Source organism: Mastacembelus armatus, chromosome 12 (assembly GCF_900324485.2).
Source record: "Mastacembelus armatus chromosome 12, fMasArm1.2, whole genome shotgun sequence".
NCBI lineage: Eukaryota > Metazoa > Chordata > Actinopteri > Synbranchiformes > Mastacembelidae > Mastacembelus > Mastacembelus armatus.
This window is the reverse complement of record NC_046644.1, coordinates 3,098,570-3,123,549: the sequence shown is the minus strand read 5'-3', so window position 1 is coordinate 3,123,549 and position 24,980 is coordinate 3,098,570. Positions and strand designations below refer to the sequence as shown.

The 24,980-nt window shown below is 37.2% G+C and overlaps 1 protein-coding gene across 1 annotated transcript; it reads right to left on the bottom strand.

Moving 5' to 3' along the window:
- Positions 1-513: 513 nt before the first annotated feature.
- syk (spleen tyrosine kinase) lies at positions 514-23,508 on the bottom strand. The gene is made up of 15 exons (XM_026296841.2): positions 23,386-23,508; positions 23,209-23,293; positions 18,220-18,688; positions 16,653-16,813; positions 11,695-11,833; positions 11,338-11,419; positions 11,164-11,219; positions 10,131-10,193; positions 6,118-6,199; positions 5,579-5,738; positions 4,697-4,906; positions 3,596-3,785; positions 1,721-1,861; positions 1,024-1,136; positions 514-859 (listed from the first exon to the last, which is right to left on the bottom strand). Exons 3-15 carry the CDS (start codon positions 18,619-18,621, stop codon positions 787-789), a joined length of 1,872 nt encoding a protein of 623 aa, XP_026152626.1. The 5' UTR covers positions 18,622-18,688; positions 23,209-23,293; positions 23,386-23,508; the 3' UTR covers positions 514-786.
- Positions 23,509-24,980: the final 1,472 nt, after the last annotated feature.

The window sequence follows — 24,980 nt, the reverse complement described above, 5'->3', positions numbered from 1 at the left end:
ATTTATTTAAATACTGCAAACTTTTTTAAAAAATAATTAGTTAATTCATAATTTATTTTATTTTGAACATTTTGGAGTACCATATGGTTGTCCCTTTTGTGTTTCAGCCTTTCTCCTGTGTGTGAATGTGTTTGAGTTTATCTCATGTTTGTATAGTTTGCCCTTTTTCTATGTCTCCATAGTGGCAAGATTGTCATTTGGCTCAGGTCCTACCTGTTTTGCTGCCCCTGGAAGTTGCTTGATGTCCTTGTCCATCATATCACAACAACATTCAACAACACATCATGTCATCAACATGTCAATGGCTTCTGAAATTGGGATTCCTCCTCCGTTGCTCTTCCTGAAGGTTTGTCTATATTTTTAACAATTTTTTGGAGGGCGGGGCTTTTCTTATTAGAATTGAAAGTCTAAGGAGAGAGCGTGTTTCATGCTGTACAGCTGCTGTGGCAATTTTGTGACTTTACACTGAAATAATAGGATCTTAATTTAAGAATTCCAGGATTAAGTATAATATGACTGCAATGTTGCAGTTTTAATACATACTGTATAATGCAGTTACAATATGAAAAGCATCTAGCAAAGGAATTGATTGAATGGTTTATTAGCTTTAACATGAATGTTTGTTCATAGAGTAAGACTTATTACAGTGTTGATTTTGTTTACATTCAGAAACTGCATTTATAATTCAAACAATGTCCAGTCATTTGCACGATTAAATACAAGTTTCAACCAACCCTTTGACCAACAGTCTCCAACTATCTCATAATATGTCATAAAAAAAAAAAATCACTGTGCAATGTCATAATAATACTCTCGTAGTCTTGGCTCAACAACTGCAAATCCAGGCCTTATATCTGCCCTGTAAGAAAACAGCAATTACTTATAATAAATACTGACTCCTAATATAATATAATGTAAACTAATATAAACTGTCTTCAGTTTTGCAGTCTTGTGTAAGATATGAAATTTTGTTGGTTCATATATTACTTCAAATATATGACTTAGCAATAACTTTTCACTTACTTGTATTCCCAGCAAGTCCTCATGAGGTCGTACATTTCAGGTGGACAGTTCAATGGGGCATCCATGCGCTTTCCACTTTCAATCATCTGCAGGACATCGTTTCCTTTCATTCCCTGTGAACAGTAATACCTTCAGTAAAAATACAGGTAGACATTGCTCACAACAGAATGCAAAATGTTGGGACTAATTCAAAATAGCATTGCTGGAATTTTTCATATAACTAATAACAGTTAATAACAACAAATAATAACAGACCTTAAGTTACACCATAAGAGAATTACTATACATGCAGTCAGTTAGTCAATAAAATGTGTAGAACACATTACAGATTACAGACAGAATTATTCTAAAATGAAGGGATTTTTTTTTTATAATAGCATAACATGTCATGCAACAAGTGAACCACAAATTTTAAAATATTGTCTTGAAATGTTTTGTTCTATGTGATGCTTTGTGGTCAATAAAAAAGGGAGTTGTAAAAACAGAATAAACAAAAATCATTATGTCTCGAGGTGGTAACTGATATTATACATCTGCAGGTCTAAAGTACTGCTGCTATTTCAATTTGAGTTGCTGCCAATGAACAAACAATCCCAAACCCCTAACACTACCAAGTAAGTGAGAGAGTGAGTGAGCAACTTCATGTGTAAAAAATATTTAGTCATTAATCAGATTAATTAGTGATGTGTTTTTTTACCTTGTATGGTTTCTGGCCATAGGAGTAGGCCTCCCACATGAGTACCCCAAAGCTCCATACATCACTTTTGGAAGAAAATTTGAAGTAATTTATACACTCAGGAGCATACCATTTCACTGGCCACTTCCCGTGACCCTTGGCCTGGAAAGAGAGACATACAAAACATCAGTGGGCGTGATTTCATGTTACATTGGCCATTTTGCAGTCTCAGATTCGGTTCTCTGTCATTACATTGAGGGGACTTTATCAGTTATCCAAATGCTCATGATTTTTTTTTTTAGTTTATTTTATCTTATTCGCTTTTGAAAGGACTCAAGGACACCTTACAATCAGCAAAGATAAAAAATTAAAAATACAAATAAGTACACAAGACAAAAAGAACACAACACCTAACATATACAAATAAATGCAATAAGAAACTCTTGAAACAAATTATAAGAAAGCCTGTCTAAAAAGATGTGTCTTAAGACACCCCTTAAGGGTCAGCAGGCAGTTGCTCTTGCAAATATCAAGGGGAAGGCAGTTCCATAGGCAGGGGGCAGCATGGCTAAAAGATCTGGCACCCATGGTAGTTAGTCGAATCAGAGGTACCACAAGAGAAATTGAAGGTGAAGATCTGAGAGCACATGAAGGGGGTGTAAACATGAAGAACTTGAGTAAAGTATTGAGGTGCAAGATTATGAAGTGCCTTATACATAAATGGCAAGATCTTAAATTCAACTCAATACCTTACTGGAATCCAGTGCAATTGCTGGAGAACTGGGGAAATGTGCTCAGTACAAGGTATTCTAGAGATAATACGGGCTGCAGAATTCTGGATCAACTGGAGCTTGTGTAGTAATTTAGAATCCCAGTGAGAAGGGCATTACAGTAGTCTATACGTGAAGTGACTAGTACGTGAAGTTGGTAGAGAGTCTAAAGTCGAAGATTTAGATTTATTTATTAGACCCACTATCTCAGAAGTAGTTGCTAGTGTAAAGGAAGAAAAGAATTGAGGAGTTACATGAGAATTAGACTGACAGGTGTCATGATGGGAAGTACTAATGAGAAATTTCTGATGTACATTTTTCACCTTAGTCTCAAAATAAGTCATAAAACGATTGCATAAGTCAGTGGAATACATATCAGATGACAGAGAATCAGGAGGTCGCATAATATTGTTTATCACAGAGAAAAAAAAACCTGGAGTTCCCATTCATGACTCTTATTATGTTGGAATAAAAGTCAAATTTAACTTTGAACAATGCATTTTTGTAACTTTGAATATGTTCAGCATACATTTCTTTATGAACAGTGAGACCAGACCTGACGTACCAATGCTCTAACCTACAGCCTTTAGTTTTAAGTTCATGCAAAGGAGCAGAATGTACAAAAGAAACAGTTCGAGTTTTCATAGGTGCAAGATCATTTAGAATCATATTCAATGTATCATTGTAACTTTTTTTTTTTTTTTTTGCAAAATGAAAAAAAGATTGTTATTTAAGGGACACAGAACATTATTCTACTGTTTGTGCAGTTTACAGCTCTGAGAGTAGCCACAATTAATGCCATTAGATTTGGCAGTTAGAAAAGAAGGGAATGATGAAAACACCAAGTTCCAACTCTATGCTGTGATTAACAACTTGCTTTGACAATTTCAGTGTGGGTCTCAAAGAGCAACTGGCTGCTCTTTGCAAATAAAATAGCTATATTTTGAAAAATATAGCTATAACTTTTGAAATCATTTGTACATATTGTCCCACTCTACCAATATGGAGTAATGTGCTGGAAATAAACCATGCAATAAGCAGCTGTCAGCTTGGATGGGCTTTCTGCTTGATCTACCACAAATAAACTGTACACAGTACTTTGTTGTGTGTTCCTGTCAGCCTGTACCTTGTAGTAGTTTTGATCCTCCCCAACAGCTTTAGAGAGGCCGAAGTCACTGATTTTGGCATAGTGCTGTGTAACCAGTAGTACATTTCTCGCAGCAAGGTCCCTGTGGACAAAGTTATGCTCTTCCAGGTATTTCATCCCCATAGACACCTGGTGGACCAGCTCTGTGAGGTTCTTTATGGATGTTTGCCTGTAGATAATCACTTGTTATTCTAACTATTAAATAAAATGTGAACCCTAACTCATATAGATGGTATGCTATACATGAACAACAATAAAATATTTTGAAATGCTTATATTCACAACAGTCTGAAGCTTCACAATGTTTTTAAATGCTGTTCCAATAGATATATACAGGTATATTCAGTGTCACATGGAAAGAACAGTTCATTCACACCTTAAGTCATTTAGACTTTCTAATTCACTTGACCAGTATAATGCAGATTAAAGCATATTTTATTGTAAAGGTAAATATGCTGACTAACGAAAACACTTGAGGCTAAACCATATACAGTCTAGGCTCAGAACAAAAATCATATGTATCTCTGAACTGCTGCCATTTTTTTAATGTCAAACTTAAAAATAAAGTTTCACTTCAGTTTTATCTTTTGAAAGAACACATAAATATGGGCTGAACTCAAGGCTCAGGCTAAGCACAAATCTATGTAACTAACATTTCTTTAAGGCACATTTCTTTCTCAATGGCACATTAAGAAGCTATGGTGAAATTTGTTGTTGCTTTTGATAACATTGGTAGTACAACAAAAAATTTCAAATGCTGAATCTTTGCATGGTTAATTCTGAGCAATATTTATTTTCCTTGACAGACCTGGCAGTTTATAATAGAAGATGAATTAGAAGTTTGTGAATTTATTACAAAAAGTAATATCTTTTACTGACTTAGTATTGACAGGAGTCAAAAATAACATTTTGACAAGTGAGCTGGGCATTTCCTGCCCATCTGATGAAAATGTGTCCTTTGCCTCAGATCATAAAAATACATTACAACAAGAATGTATGTGGTACAACTGTGTATCATTATGTCCCTAGTAATAATGTGAAATTGGCAATGTCAGTAGAATGAATGATTCAAATACATACTTGTTTTTCTGCAGGAACTTGTTGAGTGGTCCCAACTCAGCCAGTTCCATGACCAGCATAAGGTTTTCAGCCTCACAGATACCGATCATTCGAACAATATAAGGATTGTCCAGCTGCTGCATGACATTGGCTTCTCGCAGCATTTCCTCACGTACTGATGGGTTATTATCATCATTCTTCAGAATTTTGACTGCAACTGACTTTTCTGTCCTAATGCATGGGGAGATTTAGTGTTATGGTTGGTTGATATTAACATTCACCACAAATGTACAGACACTTACAGAAATTAACTTGCTCAGTAGCAGTGGAAGAGTAGGTCACATTCTTTAGACAACACAAACAAGGATCAACATATAACATCAGTAGCAGAACAGACGTTTTAAGGTCTGTGAAGATTCTAGAAGCTGAGTCGTGGCAACTTCACTTCTGGATCAGAGGGATCACAACAGGGGTCACAACAGACCATCAGATAATAATGACCCTCATCTGTGCTTACTTTGATTGTTCAATTAAACCAACCTGGAGGATAAAATGAGATCTCTAACCTTAACTTCCCCCAGAATGAAGAAGCCACTTTGGGTGAATGAATGAAATGTTAAGATTCAACTACCAGAAGTCCAGTTGCCATGCCGCAGCTTCTAGGGTTTCAGAATAGAATAAAGGTAAACGTATACACAAACTACTACTATAAACACAAAGTGTACAAATAAAGCTTGTAACACAGATTTCTCAAGTCTGTTATAGCAGTGATAATTGTAAGCATTTAAGATGTTAGTTGTGCTATAAATGAGAAGAGGAAGCATGGCATCACTATGTACTAAGCAATTAAAGTAGGGGAGTGGTGTTGTATGTTGTACATTGATGTGATTTGATTCAGCGTACTTTCTCATCTTGTAGATGCCCTTCATGACTGTACCAAAGTTCCCAGAGCCCAGTTCTCCATCCTCCAAGAAGAGGTGGCTGCGATCCACCGTGGAACTCCTAAGTTCATCTGGATCTGCATAAGGACTCTCATATACCTCTGTGTCCATTGGCATGGCCTCTGATGGAGAAATAACCACCTTACATTAGTATTTCATACATTAGTCTAGCTAGACTAATGGCTCCTCACATCCACTGTGCGTTACCTGCATCCAGTCACCACTTTAAGTCAGAGGCCAGCATTCTCTTTTCTGCCATATGGTTTACTTCATCTCACTGCTGTCAGTTTTAAGCATTCTGGTACTTATCTGTTTTGTTTCTGACTCTTGGCCTGCTCCTTCTTTGGTGTGAATGTTGTTGCGTATGCATGAACTGTGTTATTCAACTTGGACATCTGATTTTGCCTAATGCTAACATACTAGAAAATTAGCAATCAGTATATACCCAATCTTCTGGTGAATACAGGATGTGCTTATAGATCGAAAATTTATATAACTCACCTTTGCTGGCTGCTTGATTATTGGGCAACCTGGTTTCGTAAGGATTGAGATTATCTGTGGTGTTATGTCGAGATCCCCGTCCCTGTCATCAGTTTATCAGAGAAGACAATGTTTAAGAGAACATACAAAGTGAAGCATACTTTCACAGGGTGCACTGCTGAAAAGTGATTGGCAATGAGTGAATACTCAAACAATCAAATGTTTCTCTTATGTTGCAGTATGCCACGCTTTTTATGGAGCTTGTATTACAGTGACAGATTGATTGCAATTTATGAATCAAGAGATTAAATGAGAAGTAAAAACTTAAAAGTCAACAAAATTAGACAACACAGTTAAAAGTGTCAGACAGAATTCTTTTTCAGAGGCTACCTCCTTTTATGTCCACAACCTGTATGAAAGTGATTTATTTAGCCTCACAGTGGCCAGGGATTCGTTACATTTTAGGGGCTCTTCCTTTCTTAGCCACATGTCAATACTATGTAAGAACAGGCTACTCAAAAGGTTACAAGGTTACTCAAAACCAGAGGCTTTTCACTTTTCTTTTGCCCTTAAGAAGACAACCATTGTGTGTTTTGACATCCCAAATATCCCATAGTCCATTGTTAGCCTTAACCTCCTGAATATTACAAGCTTGAGTAGTTGAGATAGTTGGAGAATTTACTTTCAAATATTCATACTCATGGACATCAGTTAAGCTACAGCAAAAGGAGATGCAGAATGCAGACTGTAAGGTAGCTGCAGTACATCCAGAACGCTGCTGCTCGGGTACTGACTAGAACCAGGAAGTACAACCACGTTACTCCTGTTATCAGATCTCTGTACTGGCTTCCCGTCACTCAGAGCATAGACTTTAAAACAGCACTGCTTGTGTATAAGTCTCTTCATGGGTCAGCACCACAGTACATCTCTGACATGTTGGTGCCATATCTCGGACTGAGACCATCAGGGACAAGCCTTCTGCTCTTGCCCAGAGTCAGGACTAAACAGGGAGAAGCAGCGTTTCAGTTTTATGCAGCTAAAATCTGGAATAATCTTCCTGATGATGTTAGACAAGCCTCATGTCTGACAATGTTTAAGTCCAAGCTAAAAACTTTTACTTCTGCATATGACAACTGAAAGTGTTGTATCTGCACTTATTCTCCTTTAATTTAATTTCTATTTACTGTTTTTATTTTAATTTTTGCCTCTCTACTTTTATCTTGTGTTATATTTCTGCAAAGCACTTTGAACTACTCTATATTTGAATTGTGCTATACAAATAAACTTGCCTTGCCTTGTCATAGTCAATGCCTTTGGCTTTACAAAGCAACATCTTGGGGACAAGCGCAGTGGCTGTCTCATCTGCTCAGAGGAGCAGAGCAGAGGAGGTAAATTTATTCCTGCACAACGAACTGAGCGATTCAAGGACAGAACAGGAGCTTCAACCTAACAGAGCTCTTATCAACCCAACCCCTCCATCAACAAAGTTTGATCTAACAAAGCCAAGGCTGAAGGAGCTTGAGGAGGTGATCAGGGCAGTACGTTTTGCTCCAAGTACAAATGCTCCAGGTCCCAGTGGCATACACTATATTGTGTACAAGCGCTATCCCCAGCTCCTTTGACCCCTCTGAAATATCTTGAAGGTGATATGGTGGGGGGGAAAGAGTTGATGCCCAGTGGAGGTGTGCGGAGGGAGTTTGAATCCAAAAAGAGACTCAAAGACCATCATTCAGTTTCGCTTCATCTCACCGTTGAGTGTTGAAGGAAAGGTGTTTTTATCACTGTTTCCCAAAGGCTCAAAGAGTTTTGGAAAGGAATAGTAACAGATTGCACCATCTCATCCTTTTTGCTCTGGCGATGAATGTGATGGCCAAGTCAGCTGAGGTGGAATGTAGAGGCCCTCTAACCAAATCTGATGGGCGGCAGCACCCAATAAGAACATTCATGGGTGATCTCACTGTCATAATAACATTGGTGGTTGAAATAGATATGGCAAGGCCTCGAGAAGCTTGACACATGGGCAAGGATGAGCTTTAAGCATCCTTGCTCAAGTCGAGATCCATAGTGCTGAACAAAGGGAAAAGTGTTTGACACATTCTGTTTCTCCTTATCTGGGGCAGTCATCCCCTCAATCACAGAGCAGGCAATATAGAGTCTGGGGAAGTTCTCATGTTCATGCCCAACAAAGAGTTGGGAAAGTATCCTCCAGTGCAAGATCAACTGGGCAAACATCATGCAGACTTCCATTGCTTCCGGTTCCTTGTCCAGGATGTATACAGTGCCCTACTAAGCCCAGCCAACCTCCATGTACAGGGCAAAAATGAGACACCTGCATGCCAGTTATGTTCGGGAAAGGGCTCCTTAGAACATCTGTAGTTGCCCAAAGGCCATTGCTGAAGGTCACTATTGCTTGCAACAAATACAACCAAGTGCTGAAGGCGGTGGCAATAAGCATAGCTAGCACCACCAGCTCCAGTAAACACCAAAGAGGAGAACTGCCTTTGTCAGAGCTGGAGAGGAACCCCATTGACTGCAAAGCGCAAGGTCAGGTCTCCTCCACAGAGCTTCCAACTGGCAGCTGCATGCCAACCTAGGGCAGCAGCTGAAGTTCCCTCAGCACATTGCCAGAACATCACTTCAACCAGACATAATCATCACCTCGAGCCAATAAAACAACAAATTATACTGGAACTCACACTGCCCTGGGAGGAGCATTTGGAAGAGGTGAATGAAAGAAAATGCGCAAAGTACGAGGACCTGGTGGAGAAGTGTTGGGAGGGGACTCGCTGAAGACTCGCTGAATCGATAGAGGTGGGCTGCAGAGGCTTTGCTGGATACTCTCTGAAAAGTCCTCAACAAACTGGGCCATCCAATCTGTGAGCGAAGCCACAGAGACGGTGCCTGTGGATTAAGATGGCTGAACTGTTGGCAGTTTCTGCTGGGAAGCAAGCCAAGCATGATCAACCTTGGCTGGGACGTCTGGGTGAGGATGTCTGATGTTGAAAGACCCGAAAACACCCAATGAACGCAGTGCATCAAGATGTATCTTGAACATATGATCAAACCTCACAGAAAGAAGTAAGCAACGTTTAGGATAAGAATATGAAAGAAAAGAATTTCCCTCAAAAGAGTAGTTTTTGAGTCCATTGTGAAGCGATGTGTTTTTGATTTTGTTTTTGATTCTTAACTGTTCCACAAACATAACCATGTTTATTAATGTAACCATGATGATGCTTAACCTGATGGTTTTTTTATGTACATCTCATGAAAACATGATGGTGATGATTGTGTTTTTTTATGGCAAATCTATCTCATTATTACAAGATGTATACAGGCTTCCAGGCTTCCTTGTGTACAGGCTTCCAGGGTCTTTCAAATTAAAGTCTGGGAGACTAACAAACTGACCAACCAGCATCACTGACATTGCTAAAAACAAATAAATCGGTACATGCATACATCTACAAAATATTGTCTCTATTTTCCCATAATTAGTACCAAATCTAATAATTAGTACCAAAGGTAATTCTAGAAAATGTTCTAGTGAAATTAATGTTGAACCAAGTAACCAGTGAACAGTGTATATTGGGATACACTAGTTTTGAAATCTTCCAAATTTATTGAAAAGAACGTGTGGAGTAGCCTCTGGAATACAACAGACATGCTGACTCATTGTAACATGTTTGGTTTTGACATGGACACACAGGAGGAGGTAGCTACTGAATAGAATAACGCCTGTGATTCCTAGGCTGTAATGTAGCATGTAGCATGTAATTGCATTGAGTAACCTCCAGATGGTGTTATTTTGTCATCACAATTAAGCCAGCAAACTGTCAGGTTTACGGAATAGGGTTGTGTATGCAGAAAAGCTATAATTATGAAACTGTGCGCTCTTATCTACTTATCTAGGATGGGGGTGATAAGATCCTGAGTTGAGTTAGTAAGTAGTAAAATCACACATTGGGACAAGTCAGTGAGGGGTCTGAGCTTGCTGTGCTCAATACATTTATGAGAAGGCAGAATGTGAGTTAGTGCACCTTTTTTATGCCGGGAATGGGAACAGTTTTGAGCTTGGAGAGAATTCCACCTGCTGCATGTTGCTAGAAATCAAAACGTCAGAGAGGTTATCAGTATGGTAATGTTATGTTCATGCATTTTATCAGTACAGTGGAAATACATTCAAGAATTCAATTGTTTGGGACATTTGAACAAATTCTCCCAAACTCCATACAAAGCATCAACTTAGCTATCCAGTGACCTTAATAAGTCAGGTTGAGGGTTAGGGTGGACAACTCAGTCTACAAAAGTCATGCAGACAAACAACTAATTACTTCTCTCAGCAGGCCTGACTTGTCGACCTTGGTGAGCCAACCTTCCAGCGCTCAACTAATAACTAAATAATTTCATGATTTACTGATTTGTACTTAATATTTCTGGGATGCAAATTTAAAAAAACATGGCATTATACAGTATGGATGGTATTAATTGTATAATACCCAAATCTGTAATTATGAGCCATTTTAGCTGTCATTTAACATTATGTTTTGCCAATTGCTCATTTAAAGTAGCAATTCAAGTAGTAATTTGAACAGGTCGAGCAAAGTAATTTGAGAACACGAATGACTTCTGTACACAATTTATGAATTTGTGCACAAATCTTTTCAATGTCAGAAAGCTAGTCGCAGTTGTCACAGAAATATATATGCAATACGCTTTTTTTGTTGTTTTTGTAATTTGTAAAAACAACCCAAATGCTTTATCCACCCAAATGCAAAAAGGAAAACAATAATGTTTTAACTCTGAAATTCTTGCTCATAAATGAGCTATAATTATGTCAATGTTTTAATGTCATAGTAAAACTACATTTATCATTGCACCCTATTTTAAAAAATGTAATTAAAAAAGTTCTGAAAAATAAAGGCTTAATAAGTCAAGCATTCATCAGCATTGGGAGGATACCTTTCACTAAAAGACATAAAAGAGTACATGACTTTACTTCCTGTTTTTTCGACAGAGGCATTGAACCAAGTGAAAATGCAAATGCCTTACTCACATCACATACACACTTACAAGGGCAGAACTAATTCCAGGATGGTCCTGTGGGAGTAGTGGCAGTCCTGTCAGTCCTATAAACACAATACATGACATATGTGGATTTTTTAGTAATTTGATATTGATTTTTATGGACTATGTAGATGACAGGCTTTCTGTAGCCATGCATTAATTTGTTGTGTGCATTTTTACTAATTTCTCCATCAGGTCTTTGACAGGGGTGTGTAAGCACTCGCAACAGGCCATCTGGTTTGTATGAGTAGTGCTCCACCAGCTGAAATAAAAAAGAAATTCACAAATAAGACATTAATCATAATGGTCAGAATGATATACTATACATACATTAATAAGACTACAAGTATACCCATTGTGGCTTTTAAACATTCTACAAAAGCTAAAATTATACCCAGAGAGTATACTATACCCAGAGGGTATTATTATAACTGTATTAATCTCATATTGTTATTTCTGTTAGAATAAAATGGGTGACAATGACCACTGAGTGGCAGTGACCAAGCATTTAAAGATACAAGAAATCATTGTGTCAACCTGCCACAGGGTGTCAAACTTCTTGCCATCTGGGATAGAGAGCTTGCCAGTCCTGTCCCTGTCAATGCGATAATGCATAACCTGTCCTTCGTGTAATAAACACAGAGCATAGGATCCATTCGTGTCTCTCTGTCGAATCCTGTACACACAACATGAAAAGATGAAATGGAACATAAGTTAAAATCCAGCTTCCTGTTTACGCATATCAAGCCTCAGTATCTCTGCTTTTGAAGAAGGAAAAAAGACCCCTTTAACTGCTCTTTCTACCACCCAGTAAGCCTTCTTAGTGTGGACGAACTCTTTCCTCTCTTCCACGCATCCCTGTCATAAAATTATTCTTACAAAAATCTAAGCTGTATGGTGGGATGGCTTTACCAAATTTTCAAATATATTATTTGGCAGGTAACATTAAAAGTGTATTGTATTGGCAAAACAATGCAACCTCTTTAGACCCACTTGACTGACTAAAAATTGTGTCAAGCTTTGGTGGTAAGGTGTCACTTGTTTAATCAGTAGCTTAACGAGGGGATTTTAAGTATGAGTACTGGTACTTTTTCCAAGAAATATGTTTTCATGTCATTTGAAGAACATTCATTTAGATTAATAGGACATTATTTATTTTGTTATTTACAATTTATAAGAAATCCATTTATACAGCCCCCCAAAACTGCCCAATGTCAGCTAGGATCAACATAGATTATGTTTCATTAGCCAACATTTGTTACCACAATGTAAAAGACAAACAACAATATATAAACCAAATTTCTGGGGGGCAGGATTGTATTAGCACACAAAGCTTCTGGATGGTTTTACCCAGTGTAGTTATACACCATCATCAAGAGTTCAAAGCTACTAAACATCATTATCTGCCACAATTTGACAGCAAGTTATATTCAATTTTCATTTCAGCCCAGTATTTCAGTGCTGCTTATAACATCCATTGATTTGCTCTGTGAGGTAAGGAAACACAGGAAACACTTCGATTTTACAAAAAAAGCCTGACTTGAGTTGAAGAGTCTGGAGAGTTGACATTTGGGCTATTTATAAATATTCCTTCTTGTGATGTCATTACCTTTGCACTTCTTATTAAATGCTCATGGGTTATGGGTTTATACTTTGTCAATGCATCTTCATGGTATTATAATCTTTTAAGTAACACCTTTTAAAAACAGGTCTTATTTTCAGGATTGACTACAATGTGCGCTAAATGCATATTTTAAACTTTAAATATGCATTACATATTTAAATCATCACATCATCTTAATATTTTAGTGAAAGATCCAAATTTTGTCACACAATAGGATCTTTATTAAAAACTGTAATTTTCTATATGTCACATATTTTCTAACTTGATGTCTATAAACATCCATAAAGTGTGTATTTTACTTTTTAAAAATGTGCAAAACTGCAAAATACCAACTTTCAGTAGTATTACAAAGACAAGTCAGAGAAACTGTAGAGGACCAATAGGACCAACATAAAATTACAAAAAAATCAGATTCAGAGTAATAATAATAAAAATCTTTTCATTTAATGTAAATATACTGTAAATGTTATATTATATTTGCATTTACGTATTTATGATATAATATTTATGCAGTACTATACTGCACTACTATAAAACCAGTGGTGAACCTGATGTTGAACCTTAAATGTTAATAGTATTTGTAATAAGAAGTTAGCCATTCTTGCCCACTCAGTCAGAGCCTAACACCTGCAAATTATTCCATAATATTCTAGCCATTGGTAGTGTCTGTCTCACTCATGAAATCAGTCAAATTTAATGTTATAATCAGAACCCTGTGTCTCAGTGGAAAAACAAGTTCACTTATAGACACTTCATGAGAAAGGGGACAGAACAGTTAGGTCTTGATCTGCTGTCATTCTTCCTCTTGTCTGGCTACTTCAGGAAGTCCTTTGCAAACTGCCAGAGCGGAAACCACTCTGCATGTGTGTATGTGTGTGTGTGTGCATGTGTGTGTATGTATGTAGCTAGGCTGCTATAAATACACTCACTTCGGTCAAGTGTAACACAGCAAAAATATTCTGAGTATTTTAAACAATATATTAAACTAAATGTAATATATTGCTATCTTTTAATGCAACCAGTATTATTACAGGATGTAGGCTTGCATTGCATTTTTGTTTATTTCACATCTCACACTGTTAAAGTGTTGCACCACAAAATTATGAAATCCAGCAACACAGAGGGAACATAACACTGTACTGGTAGAATTGTAACTCTAAATGTACTTTCAGCATTGTCTGAGCAGTCATGACATTTAAAACATTACAGCATTAAAGGAACACTTTACTGATTTACAACCTTATTTCTATCTATCTGAATAAGGGACATAGTGTGAATAATAACAGTTTTATTAATGTTCTGGGAGTCTTGGGATGACTTTCAAAAGCAGTAGTTCTGAGAATCTTAGACTTCATTGTTTCTCGAAGGATGTACAAGTTATTTCAGCTTGGATTTCATACACTAAATGCCACTCAAAATGCTGCTTGCTTGTATTGCAAAGTAATTATGTTTCAAACAGTGAAAACAGTGTTTTAAGTGTAGAGGATGATATTGATTAGGATAGTTTTTTCAGTGTATTGGCTGAGAGAGCATCTGTGTTAACCTTAAAGGCAAAGACAAACATTGACTGGTGCCCTCATTGACCCCTCATGATAACAGAAACTGAATCATTCTGCTGCCGTGAATTTAAGCATGGCCTGTTTCTGACAAACCCTGGGAGCCAGTGCTCAATACTTCCACTAAAGTAGTATCCACTAAAGTTTTACTTGTCACTTGGACAGAGGTGTGCTGGAGACCTTCTTCAAGATCTCAAAAATAAATAAAGAAAAGACAACCAAGTCCTGAAGAACCGAGAGGGCACATGACCATTGAAAAACCTTATTTTTATTTTTGTCACATTTTGGCAAAGAAAATATAACTGCTTAAACATGTGGCTTTCTCAACATGTTTGCATTAACTGCATGGCCTCTTGTTATATATTTCCACCAGTCGCACTAAATGCCATTTTGGCTGGTCCCATCAACCTGCAGTGTCTATTTGTTGTTTATTGTTGCTGTTCTTTTCTCTCTGCTCTATCCACTCACCCCAACCGGTCGAGGCAGATGGCCGCCCAAACTGAGCCCGGTTCTGCTGGAGGTTTTTTTTTCTTCCGTTAAAGGGAGTTTTTCCTCTCCACTGTCGCCAAGTGCTTGCTCATAAGGGAATTGTTGGGTTTTTAGTTTTAGTTTTTGTAAAGTGCCTTGAGATGATTTGTATTGTGATTTGGCGCTATACAAATAAAATTGAATTGAATTGAATTGAATTGAATTTTGGCATGAGCTAAGCTTACCTAACTAAGCTGCCTTGCTTTTACAATGACTACAGCATTTTGTTTTACAATAGGTGGTAATGTTACAGAATGTCAGTGGGTAGCAGGTTCCTGATAAATAACCATATTCTTTCAATAATATCAATCTGGTTTATCATTGTATTTTTATTGAGTGGGTGCTATTGCTTTGCAATATCCCTCACCCAGTAGTCAGTACAGGCAGCATGCTGAAACAGATGAAACTACAGATGTATGTATGTTTTGAGTAGACTTACTGTTATTTTAAGGACCTAAGCTGTCTAAGGAAAAAAATTGTCTCTGCCTCTTTTTATAGAGTATGTCTGTGTTCAGGGACCAGTCCAACTTTTTGTCCAGGTGTATACCCCGATATTTGTAAGTTGGTACCACCTCAATGTTAGCACCACAAATGTTTTCATACCCAGCTCACCAGGCTCTCCTCTAGATTTCATCCTCAAAATAATGGACAAATGGAAAGAACCAATCAGGACTTTGAAGGCTGCACTCCACTTTTTCTGTTCTCCATCTCCTGAAACTCAAAACTATGCTCCCCATGGATTTCTGCCAAAAAGTGAGACATCACATTTCCCTCTGTTCAGTTCCACCCATTCAAATGTTGCAAGATCTGGAAAGAGACCAGAGTGGCTTTACTTCGGACCTCAGACAGGAACAAGAGGTTGGTGGACCCCAGCCCATTAAAGACATTCCTTAGAAATGTGAATCCAGGAAACTATCTCCCTGTTACATTAGACAATTCCAGATCAACAATATTCCACTGTCTGGCTGAGGCCTCCAGTTTCCTGAGGATTCACCCGTCCTATCATAGCTCTCAGCTTAAACCTGTGTCTTCCAGTCCTTTGTGCCCTTCTGCCAATCCCCCTCATCCCATCAGGTTTGTGGACAATCACCCAGCTTTCACAGTCCTCAGACACTTGTGTGAGCGGCATAAGGATTAGTGTCCACAGTACTTCGTTGACTGGGAGGGTTACAGAGCCAAGGAAGTGCTCCCGGACTGACATTCATTAATTCTGGATGGGGCCATGGTCCAGGGCTTAGACTGTAAAAACCCTGCAGACCTGGTTGTTGGCTAATTGAGGAGGTGGTACAGGCAGGCTGTGGCCTGGTTGCTGCTGATCAAGAACGTAGAGAATGTACTTCCTGCCTGAACTCAGGACGTTTGACCTGCTCCTGGAGCTGAGTCTGCTCTCTGCTCAACCATCACTGTGGAATTTGGTTCAGCAATCAAATATGACAGGAACAGACTCCTATATACAATAACTGTAAATACTGTACAATAACTGTTAAATTGTAAATATTCATAAATAGACCATACCCTTCATCATCACTTGTCTTCCAATCTGTCTACTGATGTTACTAGTATTCTGTTTTTATTCTTTTCCTAAGCTGTGGTAACAGCTCCATTGAGGACTGCATGAATTTGTTACGCGAGTGAAATAATTAGCCTTATTTAGATACATTTGTTTCATTCTTTTTACACCATTTAATGTAAAACTTTCAAGCCTTTGATTGATTGAAGCTAAAAACCTTCATAGCTAGAAAGCTAGAGAGCTATAAAAGACATGTAGACATTTGTAACATACTTACAGGAATTTTCCATTGGTACGGGAGCCATTTTGAAGTCTGGACTCAGAGTCTTCACGTGTTATTATTCCGTGGAACCAGGGCATTTTTTCATGCGCAGTGGTGGCAATGAGCTTCTCCAGCTGAGGTCTCTGGCTGATGATGGCCTGCTCCAGAGCAGCCCCCTGCACACATGCAGCAGTCCATAAGCTGATGCTTACAAAAATAATATGGCGACCAAGTGAGATCTGTGGCTAGTTAGTAAGCCACTTACTTTTTACTATATTGTATGCATTCAAGATGCAACAGAGCACACGATTAATGTTACACTATGTCAGGAAGTAAGATCAGTGTCAGACTGAAAAAAGCCACCATAACCGTATGGGCGATCAATTATATGTTTGCACACAAATGAGCTCACTTTGTAAAAGCAATCTGGTATTTCATCTCTGTATTTTCATCTCTTTAACCAGCAACTACATGTTTTCACATTCAGTAAAATGCAGAAAGCACATTGTAAAGACAAAGGCAAAGACAAAGACAAAGTTGTGGAGACAATGGTCCTTATGCATGAACATATCTGTTTTTAAGTGGTACCATTCAGCAGTTTTCTTGTACTCACTTGATTTTCTATTTGGGTTGAATTAAATTCATCAGCATAGACCATCTTAAAGATGTGGTTATGACTATATTATTGTCACAGTTTCATTTATTTTATGCACAAAAACAGGTTGCTTAAGTTGAGGCAGAAAGAGGTTAGGTGTAGAGACAAAACAAGATACAAAAAAAACACACAACAAAGTTTGTGGAACAAACAATGATTTTAAAAAACAAAGAAACTAAAAACCAGTGCCCTATGGTAAAATCATGCTTTATGGCCATCCACCCAAACCTCGTAGTAACATGGATCCTGTTGTTGTATACTGTATACCTACAATCACCTAACTTACTCCTTTGCTTGTGATATAGTTACTATGGTTGCTAGAGGTCACCTAATTACTGTAACATGTTACTGGGGGTTGTAATGCCCTCCTGAAAGAAGAACATATGTACTGCTCGTGTGAAATTGACTTAAAAGTAACAGTTGCTTAATCTGAAGGAGTTTCAGGGTTGACTACAATGTTTATTTAAACTACAAAGGAGTTTAAATAAAATGAATGTGGTTCAAAAACATGCAGTATTTAACAACCTTAATGCTAAATGAATTTTCTGTTCACCATGTCATCATCATTATGGTTTTCCAATTTAGCAAGAGGTATATTAGACTTTCAACAGGGGATTTATAACAAGTTTGTGAAGTTATGAGATCGAATCCAACTTGTAAGAAATTTAAGACCCATTTGCTTTGAAACAAAACTGCCTGTTTGTGCCTCTTGCCCTGTTTTAACAATTTTGGGTATTCCACAATTACAGGATTTGTTCTGTGTAATAAACTGTTACAATGACCCAAGAGCGAAAGAGCAGAGTCACAAAAATAAACCTCAAAAAAATTTTTTTTTAAGTAGCCTTACTGTATTACACACCTCTTTATCCAATGAATTTATATTTTGATATTATTATATTCTAATTAGAGAATTGAATTTAAACTAACCTGCAGGTTCCAGGTCTGCTTTACATATTCCCGGATTAGTTTTTCTTTCAGGTCCTCAAATGGCCCCACCTTTGGCTGCATGTTCCTTGGCCTGTTGCAGGGCTTCTTCAACAGACACACAAGACCATCCATCTCTTGGGAGTGGTAGTCAATCACATCCACAGGGTTCCTGTGGCTCTTACCACCAGCGATTGCATACATTTCACTGGGTTCTCTTTCAATGGTGTAGTGGTAGCAGCGGCCTGAGTATGACACAGACAGTGCAAAGCCCCCAAGATAGTTTCGGCTTTGCCGTAGTAGGTACAAGCCATTTCCCATGCCTGCTTGTCGCAGGTAGTCTTCTGCATCCTCCCTGGTGATATTACCATAGAAGAATGGCAGTGTATTCACACTGTCAGCCATGCTGGCCTCTGGATGGTGGTTCCCTTAAGGAAATTTCCTCACGTCTAGCCACCTGTATGAAATTAACCTGAAAAACAGAATTAGAGCCAAATATGAATCAAGATTATTTATGCAAAAGCATTAGTCCTTCAAAAAATGTCTGACATTTTTTTCACTTTTCCAGAAATCAGGAAGATGTTGCCTAAAAAATTAAGAAAAAGATTTACAAAATACTGAGTTTCAACAGTGTTAGATGATTTATCAGTCATGCAACACAATGGAGTGTCCTAGTGAACAAATCATGGTGTATTGCGCATTTACATAAGGAGCAACATACAGTACTCCTTTATCATTAATATTTACAGTAACTTACTCTTTGGTGTACAATGCAAATGGAGCTTAAATTCAAATAGGACCATGGTAACATTCAGACCACCCAGACCAACTGAACGTCAGTTGATCATCCTGAGATGACCCACATACATTCATTCCTTGGTGCTTCTTGACTGCTGAGATCATTCACTGGGTACTATAAATGTGTTTATGGAAATCTCTTCCATAGTTATGTGGATATTTAGGTCTGAAACAAAGTCTGTCCACCCATTGTCTATACCTGCTTAGTCTTGTTTAGGGTCACAGGTATCTGCTGGAGCCTATCCCAGCTCTCTTTGGGTGGAAAATTCAAAATTCTGATGTTGAGCCAGCTGTTGGAGACACCAACCATGAAAAAGTGCCGTAGTGGCAAGAAACCTGTTGCAATGTAAAATGACCGTTCAATAGATAGTACTGTTATCATTTGAGTTTTACAATGTAAAGAAAAGTGTTAATACAGGTAGGATGCTGTTGACAATGACCACTGGGGAATGGGAGGTGTCATCAAGTGCTTGTGTGTGGCTGACTAATCTTGTCAATTAAGATTCTATGTAAGAGGAGAAGCCCAGGAGAGCACTCTCTTCCCCTGACAGCTTATTTGTCTGAGAGGAGCTACCAGCTAGAAAAGTGAGCAGCTGGAGGCGGAGACCAGAACTGAACTGCTGGCAAATAGGAAAGCTGCTGGCATGCACACTGAACTTCCCACTGCAAAACGCATTTTCAAATTGCTTGTTGAACTTGCATATTGAATTACCAACTGTAAAATGAATTGCAAATTGAATAAGGAATCCAATTCATCTATGTGCCCAAGGGAACTCTCTACATTGAGAAAAAGCATGACCTCCACTGGATGTATAATAATGAATAAACTACATTTTAGCATGCATAGTCATACTTCTGTGGTTATTTTGGTTAAAGTAAATCAAAAGTAACGCAAAAGTAGTGTATTGTGTTACAATTCAGAGGCAGTACTTTCAACTGACTAGTAATGTATTACATTTTGGAAGTAACTTGCCCAACACTGTTGGCAACTCAATCTGCACAGTGGCAATTTGACACTCAGTTCACTTTGAATCATTTTGCTTGCTTCATTTTCTGGCTTGTGCATCTGGCATGCACATTTGTCCATCAACAATGTATTTTTGGTCTGTTCTTGTGAAATTCACCGACACTGGCGCTTCAATTATGAGCTGTCTGGGGAACTACACCATTTCTAGGCGCAGCACAATTATATTTGCACATAATTTTAAAATCAGAACCTCAGCATACTGTTTCCGTGTGCACTATCCTGCAGATAGCATCGGTGTATCTGTAATATTAATGTTAATTATTTAACCCACCATGAATTTTACTCACTCCATTAGCCGGTATCCCAGCAGCCGACACAGGCCTGTGTGTTTGGAGATGGTGGAGTAATGTTACTATTTCCATTCAGTTTGTTCAGCTTCTGCAGCCACTTGAAAGCTACACTACTGCTGATTTTGCCATACCATTATTCTCTGTGTAAGTAAAAGCTGAAAGATTTACTTGTTACCTTGTTTGGTCAATCTTACAGTTAGAGTTAGCCAATCAGAGGCAGGGTAGGGATGGGTGACAGTTTGCATAATAATTTGAATTTTCACACCAAAATAGCATATTGACAGTGTCATGAAAATGGAAATGACTGGGGGCACTGTTTTGCTGGTACATTTGACTAAAGAGACCAAAAACACATGGCAATATGATATGATTTAGCTTACACTTAAAATTTTAATCAGAATAATTCAAAGTGAATTGAGTAGTGCATTGAGATTTTGCATATTAAATTGTCAATCACATAATGCATTTCCAAATTGCATGACTAATTTGCGTATTGAATTGCCAGTTGTAAAATTAATTCCAAATAGACTAAAAAAGCTAAAAAACTTCCATAGTGTTGAGATTATGTCAACATCCAAGTCTTGTCATTTATTTAATAAAATTTGAGGATTATAGTTAAATCTACGCAACACAATCCAGCCCATCCACCTACACACACACCCACATACTTCCTCAGCTCTGCTTATTTTGTACTTTGTCAAATTAGCATTTCTCTATTTTATTGAAGTGGCTGCATGTATTGCTGTAGTAAATTAAAAATATATGGTTATCATTCTTAACCTGACCCCATGCGACAAATGACGGATGCAAGAGGCCTTTCCTTTCCATTGGGAAATTATTTTTTGCAAATCCTTTCATTGATGAGACTTACAACAGTTTCATTAGTGAGTACAACAAGATAATGTTTTTTTTCTACACTACGTAGCTTGCTATCTGCCTCCTGTGATCACTCTTACAGCAGCTACATGTGATACATGTGAAGGTATGATGATAACAGGACAAAACCCATTTGAAACACAATCGAAGCCAAATTATCTACTCTGCATTTAAGCAAAAGAGAAACTGACATATACTTGGAACAGGTTTTCTGAATTTAGTCAACAAGTTAGAAATGTTTCAGTCAGGTTTTCATGACCAGCATAGCCTTAGCAAAAGTAGTTGATCATATCAGAACATTTAGATAACAATAAACTACTAATACTACTATTTGAAAAGCTTGCTTGTTAAAGTTAATTACCAAATTACTTTAAATAGACTGGAGAATCACATTACACTACCTAGAACTGTTTTTGATTGGTTTGTTTCTTATCTTTCTAGCAGAGTTCTTCATTGAAGATAATGATAATTTTTCAAATAACCTTAGAAATAACTTAAGAAACTATTTTAAATCCATTATTTTTTAATCTGCACATGCTACCCTTCAGCAGTGTTATCAAGAGACATGGCATCTTTTTCCATAGCTATGCTGATGACACTTAGCTTAATGTTGCTGTATCTCGTGATGGCATTTGACTAACTGATGCTCTTTTGAACTGTATTTTAGATGTTTGTGCCTTGATGTCAGGAAACCTTTCACAGCTCATTCATAACAAAAATGAGATTGTAGTAATTAGACCATAATTAGACCAAATACTCACATAGAGAAGCTGACCACAAAATTTTATCTTCTAGGATTTACCCCAAGGTATGTCTTGCCATAACCAGTCCTAAAGGTGCTAAATAAATAAACCTTAATTGATTGACTGTAAATATTACTTGCTTAAAAGTACAGAGATATGAAAATGTACTTAGTAATTAAAGTAAAAACTACATTTGCAGAAAACTGTCTTCTGTAGGAATATATTTGTACAGTATATAGTAAGTTAAATTACTGGCAATGAAGCTGGTTAAGGTGGCATTGGTTCAGACTACTTCATATATATTTAAGCAATTAGATTAACTCAGTGGTTTTCCAACCGAGGAGTTTGTAACCCTATAAAGGGACACAACAGAAATCTGGGGAGTCATCAAATGATTAATGTGGTTACAAAAAAGCTAAAACAAAGTTGTGCTGCACACATCAAAATGCAAAATTTTTGTGAACTAATGCATATCCATTTTGTTCTCTTTTTTTATTTAAATGAAACCATCTGAGATGTTCAGATGAAAAAAGTCTTTTTAGAGGAACTGTTAACTCATACATCGCAACTGGGACAAGAGTAAAGCAAACAGTGCTTGTTTATGAGAGATTACGTGTGTCAGTCTTTAGCAATGCATTGTATTTCATAAACTTGAGATTATATTTTAAACTGCAACGTAACAGCAGCTGTCAAATGTAGTAGAATAAAGTAATAAGTTTTTAAAAATTGATAGGTTATATAGATAAAAGTTTAAAAAATTATACTCAAGTGCAATACTTCAGTACTTTCCTCCACTGAAAAAGACCTGGGCAAACTGTATTTTAAATCACAAAAATACACCTTTGTCATATTGAATTATACCCATCATATAAAAAGTCCTTTCTCAAGTATTAAAATATGTGTTTTATTTATAATAAAACTCCATCTTGTTGATAAAGCAAAACTATTAAGGCAAGAAATTTATCTTAGAAACAGATAAAATCATTCTATGCACTTGTCTATTTTATTAATTTGAAGACAACTAATTTTCTGAAACGAGGTTAATTGTACTAAAGAGAAGTGGAATCATTTTACCCTCTCTGTCAGATTTTTGTTTTCTTGCTTGCTAAATGAGCTAAGTCAAATACAATATGACTTGGTAAGACATAAAATCCAGTAAACAAAGGAACTGTATATTTTGGATTTCAAAAAAAGTTGAACATTTTGGGAAAAGGAACCATGGAAATAAACTTCAAGCAGTCTTAAACACTCCACTTACTGTATAATCTGGCGAACACGTTTCAGAGTTTGACTTTCTTCTTATTTGGTTCTTTCAGTCCTTCAGCATATCAGCTGCCAGCAGTCTGAACATGTAAACAGGTCATCTTAAATTCAGTCAGCTCCTGACAACCCAACATGTGCTGTCAAAACCACAAGAAACCAGTCATTCACTCACAGTTGATCCCGACTGGAGCAGATTAACCGTTGTTTTCTGACACAAAGTGAGATGGTGGAGCACTAAAGCTTCCTCATTTCAGCAACTTCCCTCATAATTTAATTTTTTTACTTCCTTTTTTTTAATCTGAACACTGACCGACATGTCTACTGCATTCAGGAAATGACAACTGCCACAGGCACAAATGACAGCAGTAAATACTTCAGCGATAGCACCAACTTAAAGATCAGGAATTTTAGTGTTTTTTTAAATATTTTGTTTAATGGGGTAGTTTGTCATTAACCTTGGAAACATTTGTTAAGTGTGGTTATTTGATACTTGAGACTTGATTATTTGTTCATGTGTTTTTTTTTTTATAATGTATATTAACATTTAACTTTTAAAATCTATTGTTTTAAATATTGCATGAGTATTTCTGGCTGCTTCGGGTTAATTTTTATCCTTATGTCATCAGTTTTCAACTGACAAAACTATACAGTTAGCCTGGATATAAAAGATGGCTACATTATTTAATTCAGAAGATTTATAACATACATTTCATAAAGTCTTTATTTTCTTATAATGAATTTGTCTTTGTCAGTTACAAGTTTAGGAAGTTTGCCTGTGTGTGTGTCTGTACTTGGTATAAACAACACTGTGGGGACCCAAACCTGTCTACACACTGACATTGTGGTGACTTGAGACCTTTGTCATGCAAGTTCCCACTTTGTACAGAACTGAATTTTAAAAGAGACCACTTCATTTAAAGTTAGGGTAAAGTTGGGATTTTGATTAACGTGCGAGTAACAGGGCAAGGCAAGTACTGGTTATGGTTTAAGTTAGAGCAAGTCTCCAAGAAATGAATGTAAGTCAAGTCCCCATGAGGAGTGTAAACAAATGGGTGCGTGTCTTGGAGACGTTAGCACTGAGACGTATAAGCAGGGACAGTCATTAAGAGTAAGAGCATGTTTACCACTCCGGAAGTGCCAGCTGGCTTTGGTGTGTTTCACACTCACACACCGCCCCTGAAGCTGCACCCTTTTGCTGACTTTGTTCCAATTTAATTGACAAACCCATGTAGATTTAAACTGTAATCCCTGCAAGTACAGCATGAGAGGTAACATCTATATGTAAGTTTGTGTGGCTCAATAACCAGTGTGACGCATTGATAGTGAGACATTTTAGGAAAGTGAAGATATTTTACCAGGTATGTAGTTGCAGTGGCTAAAAAATATGTCAAATGTAGTGTGGAAATAAATTAAAAAAAACAGGAACCTCCAAGGACCAGTTGTAATGCTTAAAATGTGAGCATTTCACAAGGTGGTAATAACAGACTGTTCAACACTGTATATCACATTTTAATATAAAACAGTACTAAGCTGAAGTTGATTTGTATTTGTTGCTACTGTAAATGTTAAATTTAAGCTATTACACTGCTTTGAAATGGGATTAAGGTTACATTACTCATTTTGATTGATGTAGTTTTACTATTACAATGCTGCACTAAAAACATGAAAAACATGTCATGTCTGTTGTTGAAATTTACATTTCTTTAAATCAGCAAAAAAATAAATGAAAAACATAAACCATTAAAATTAATCTTTTTGAGTCAGGTA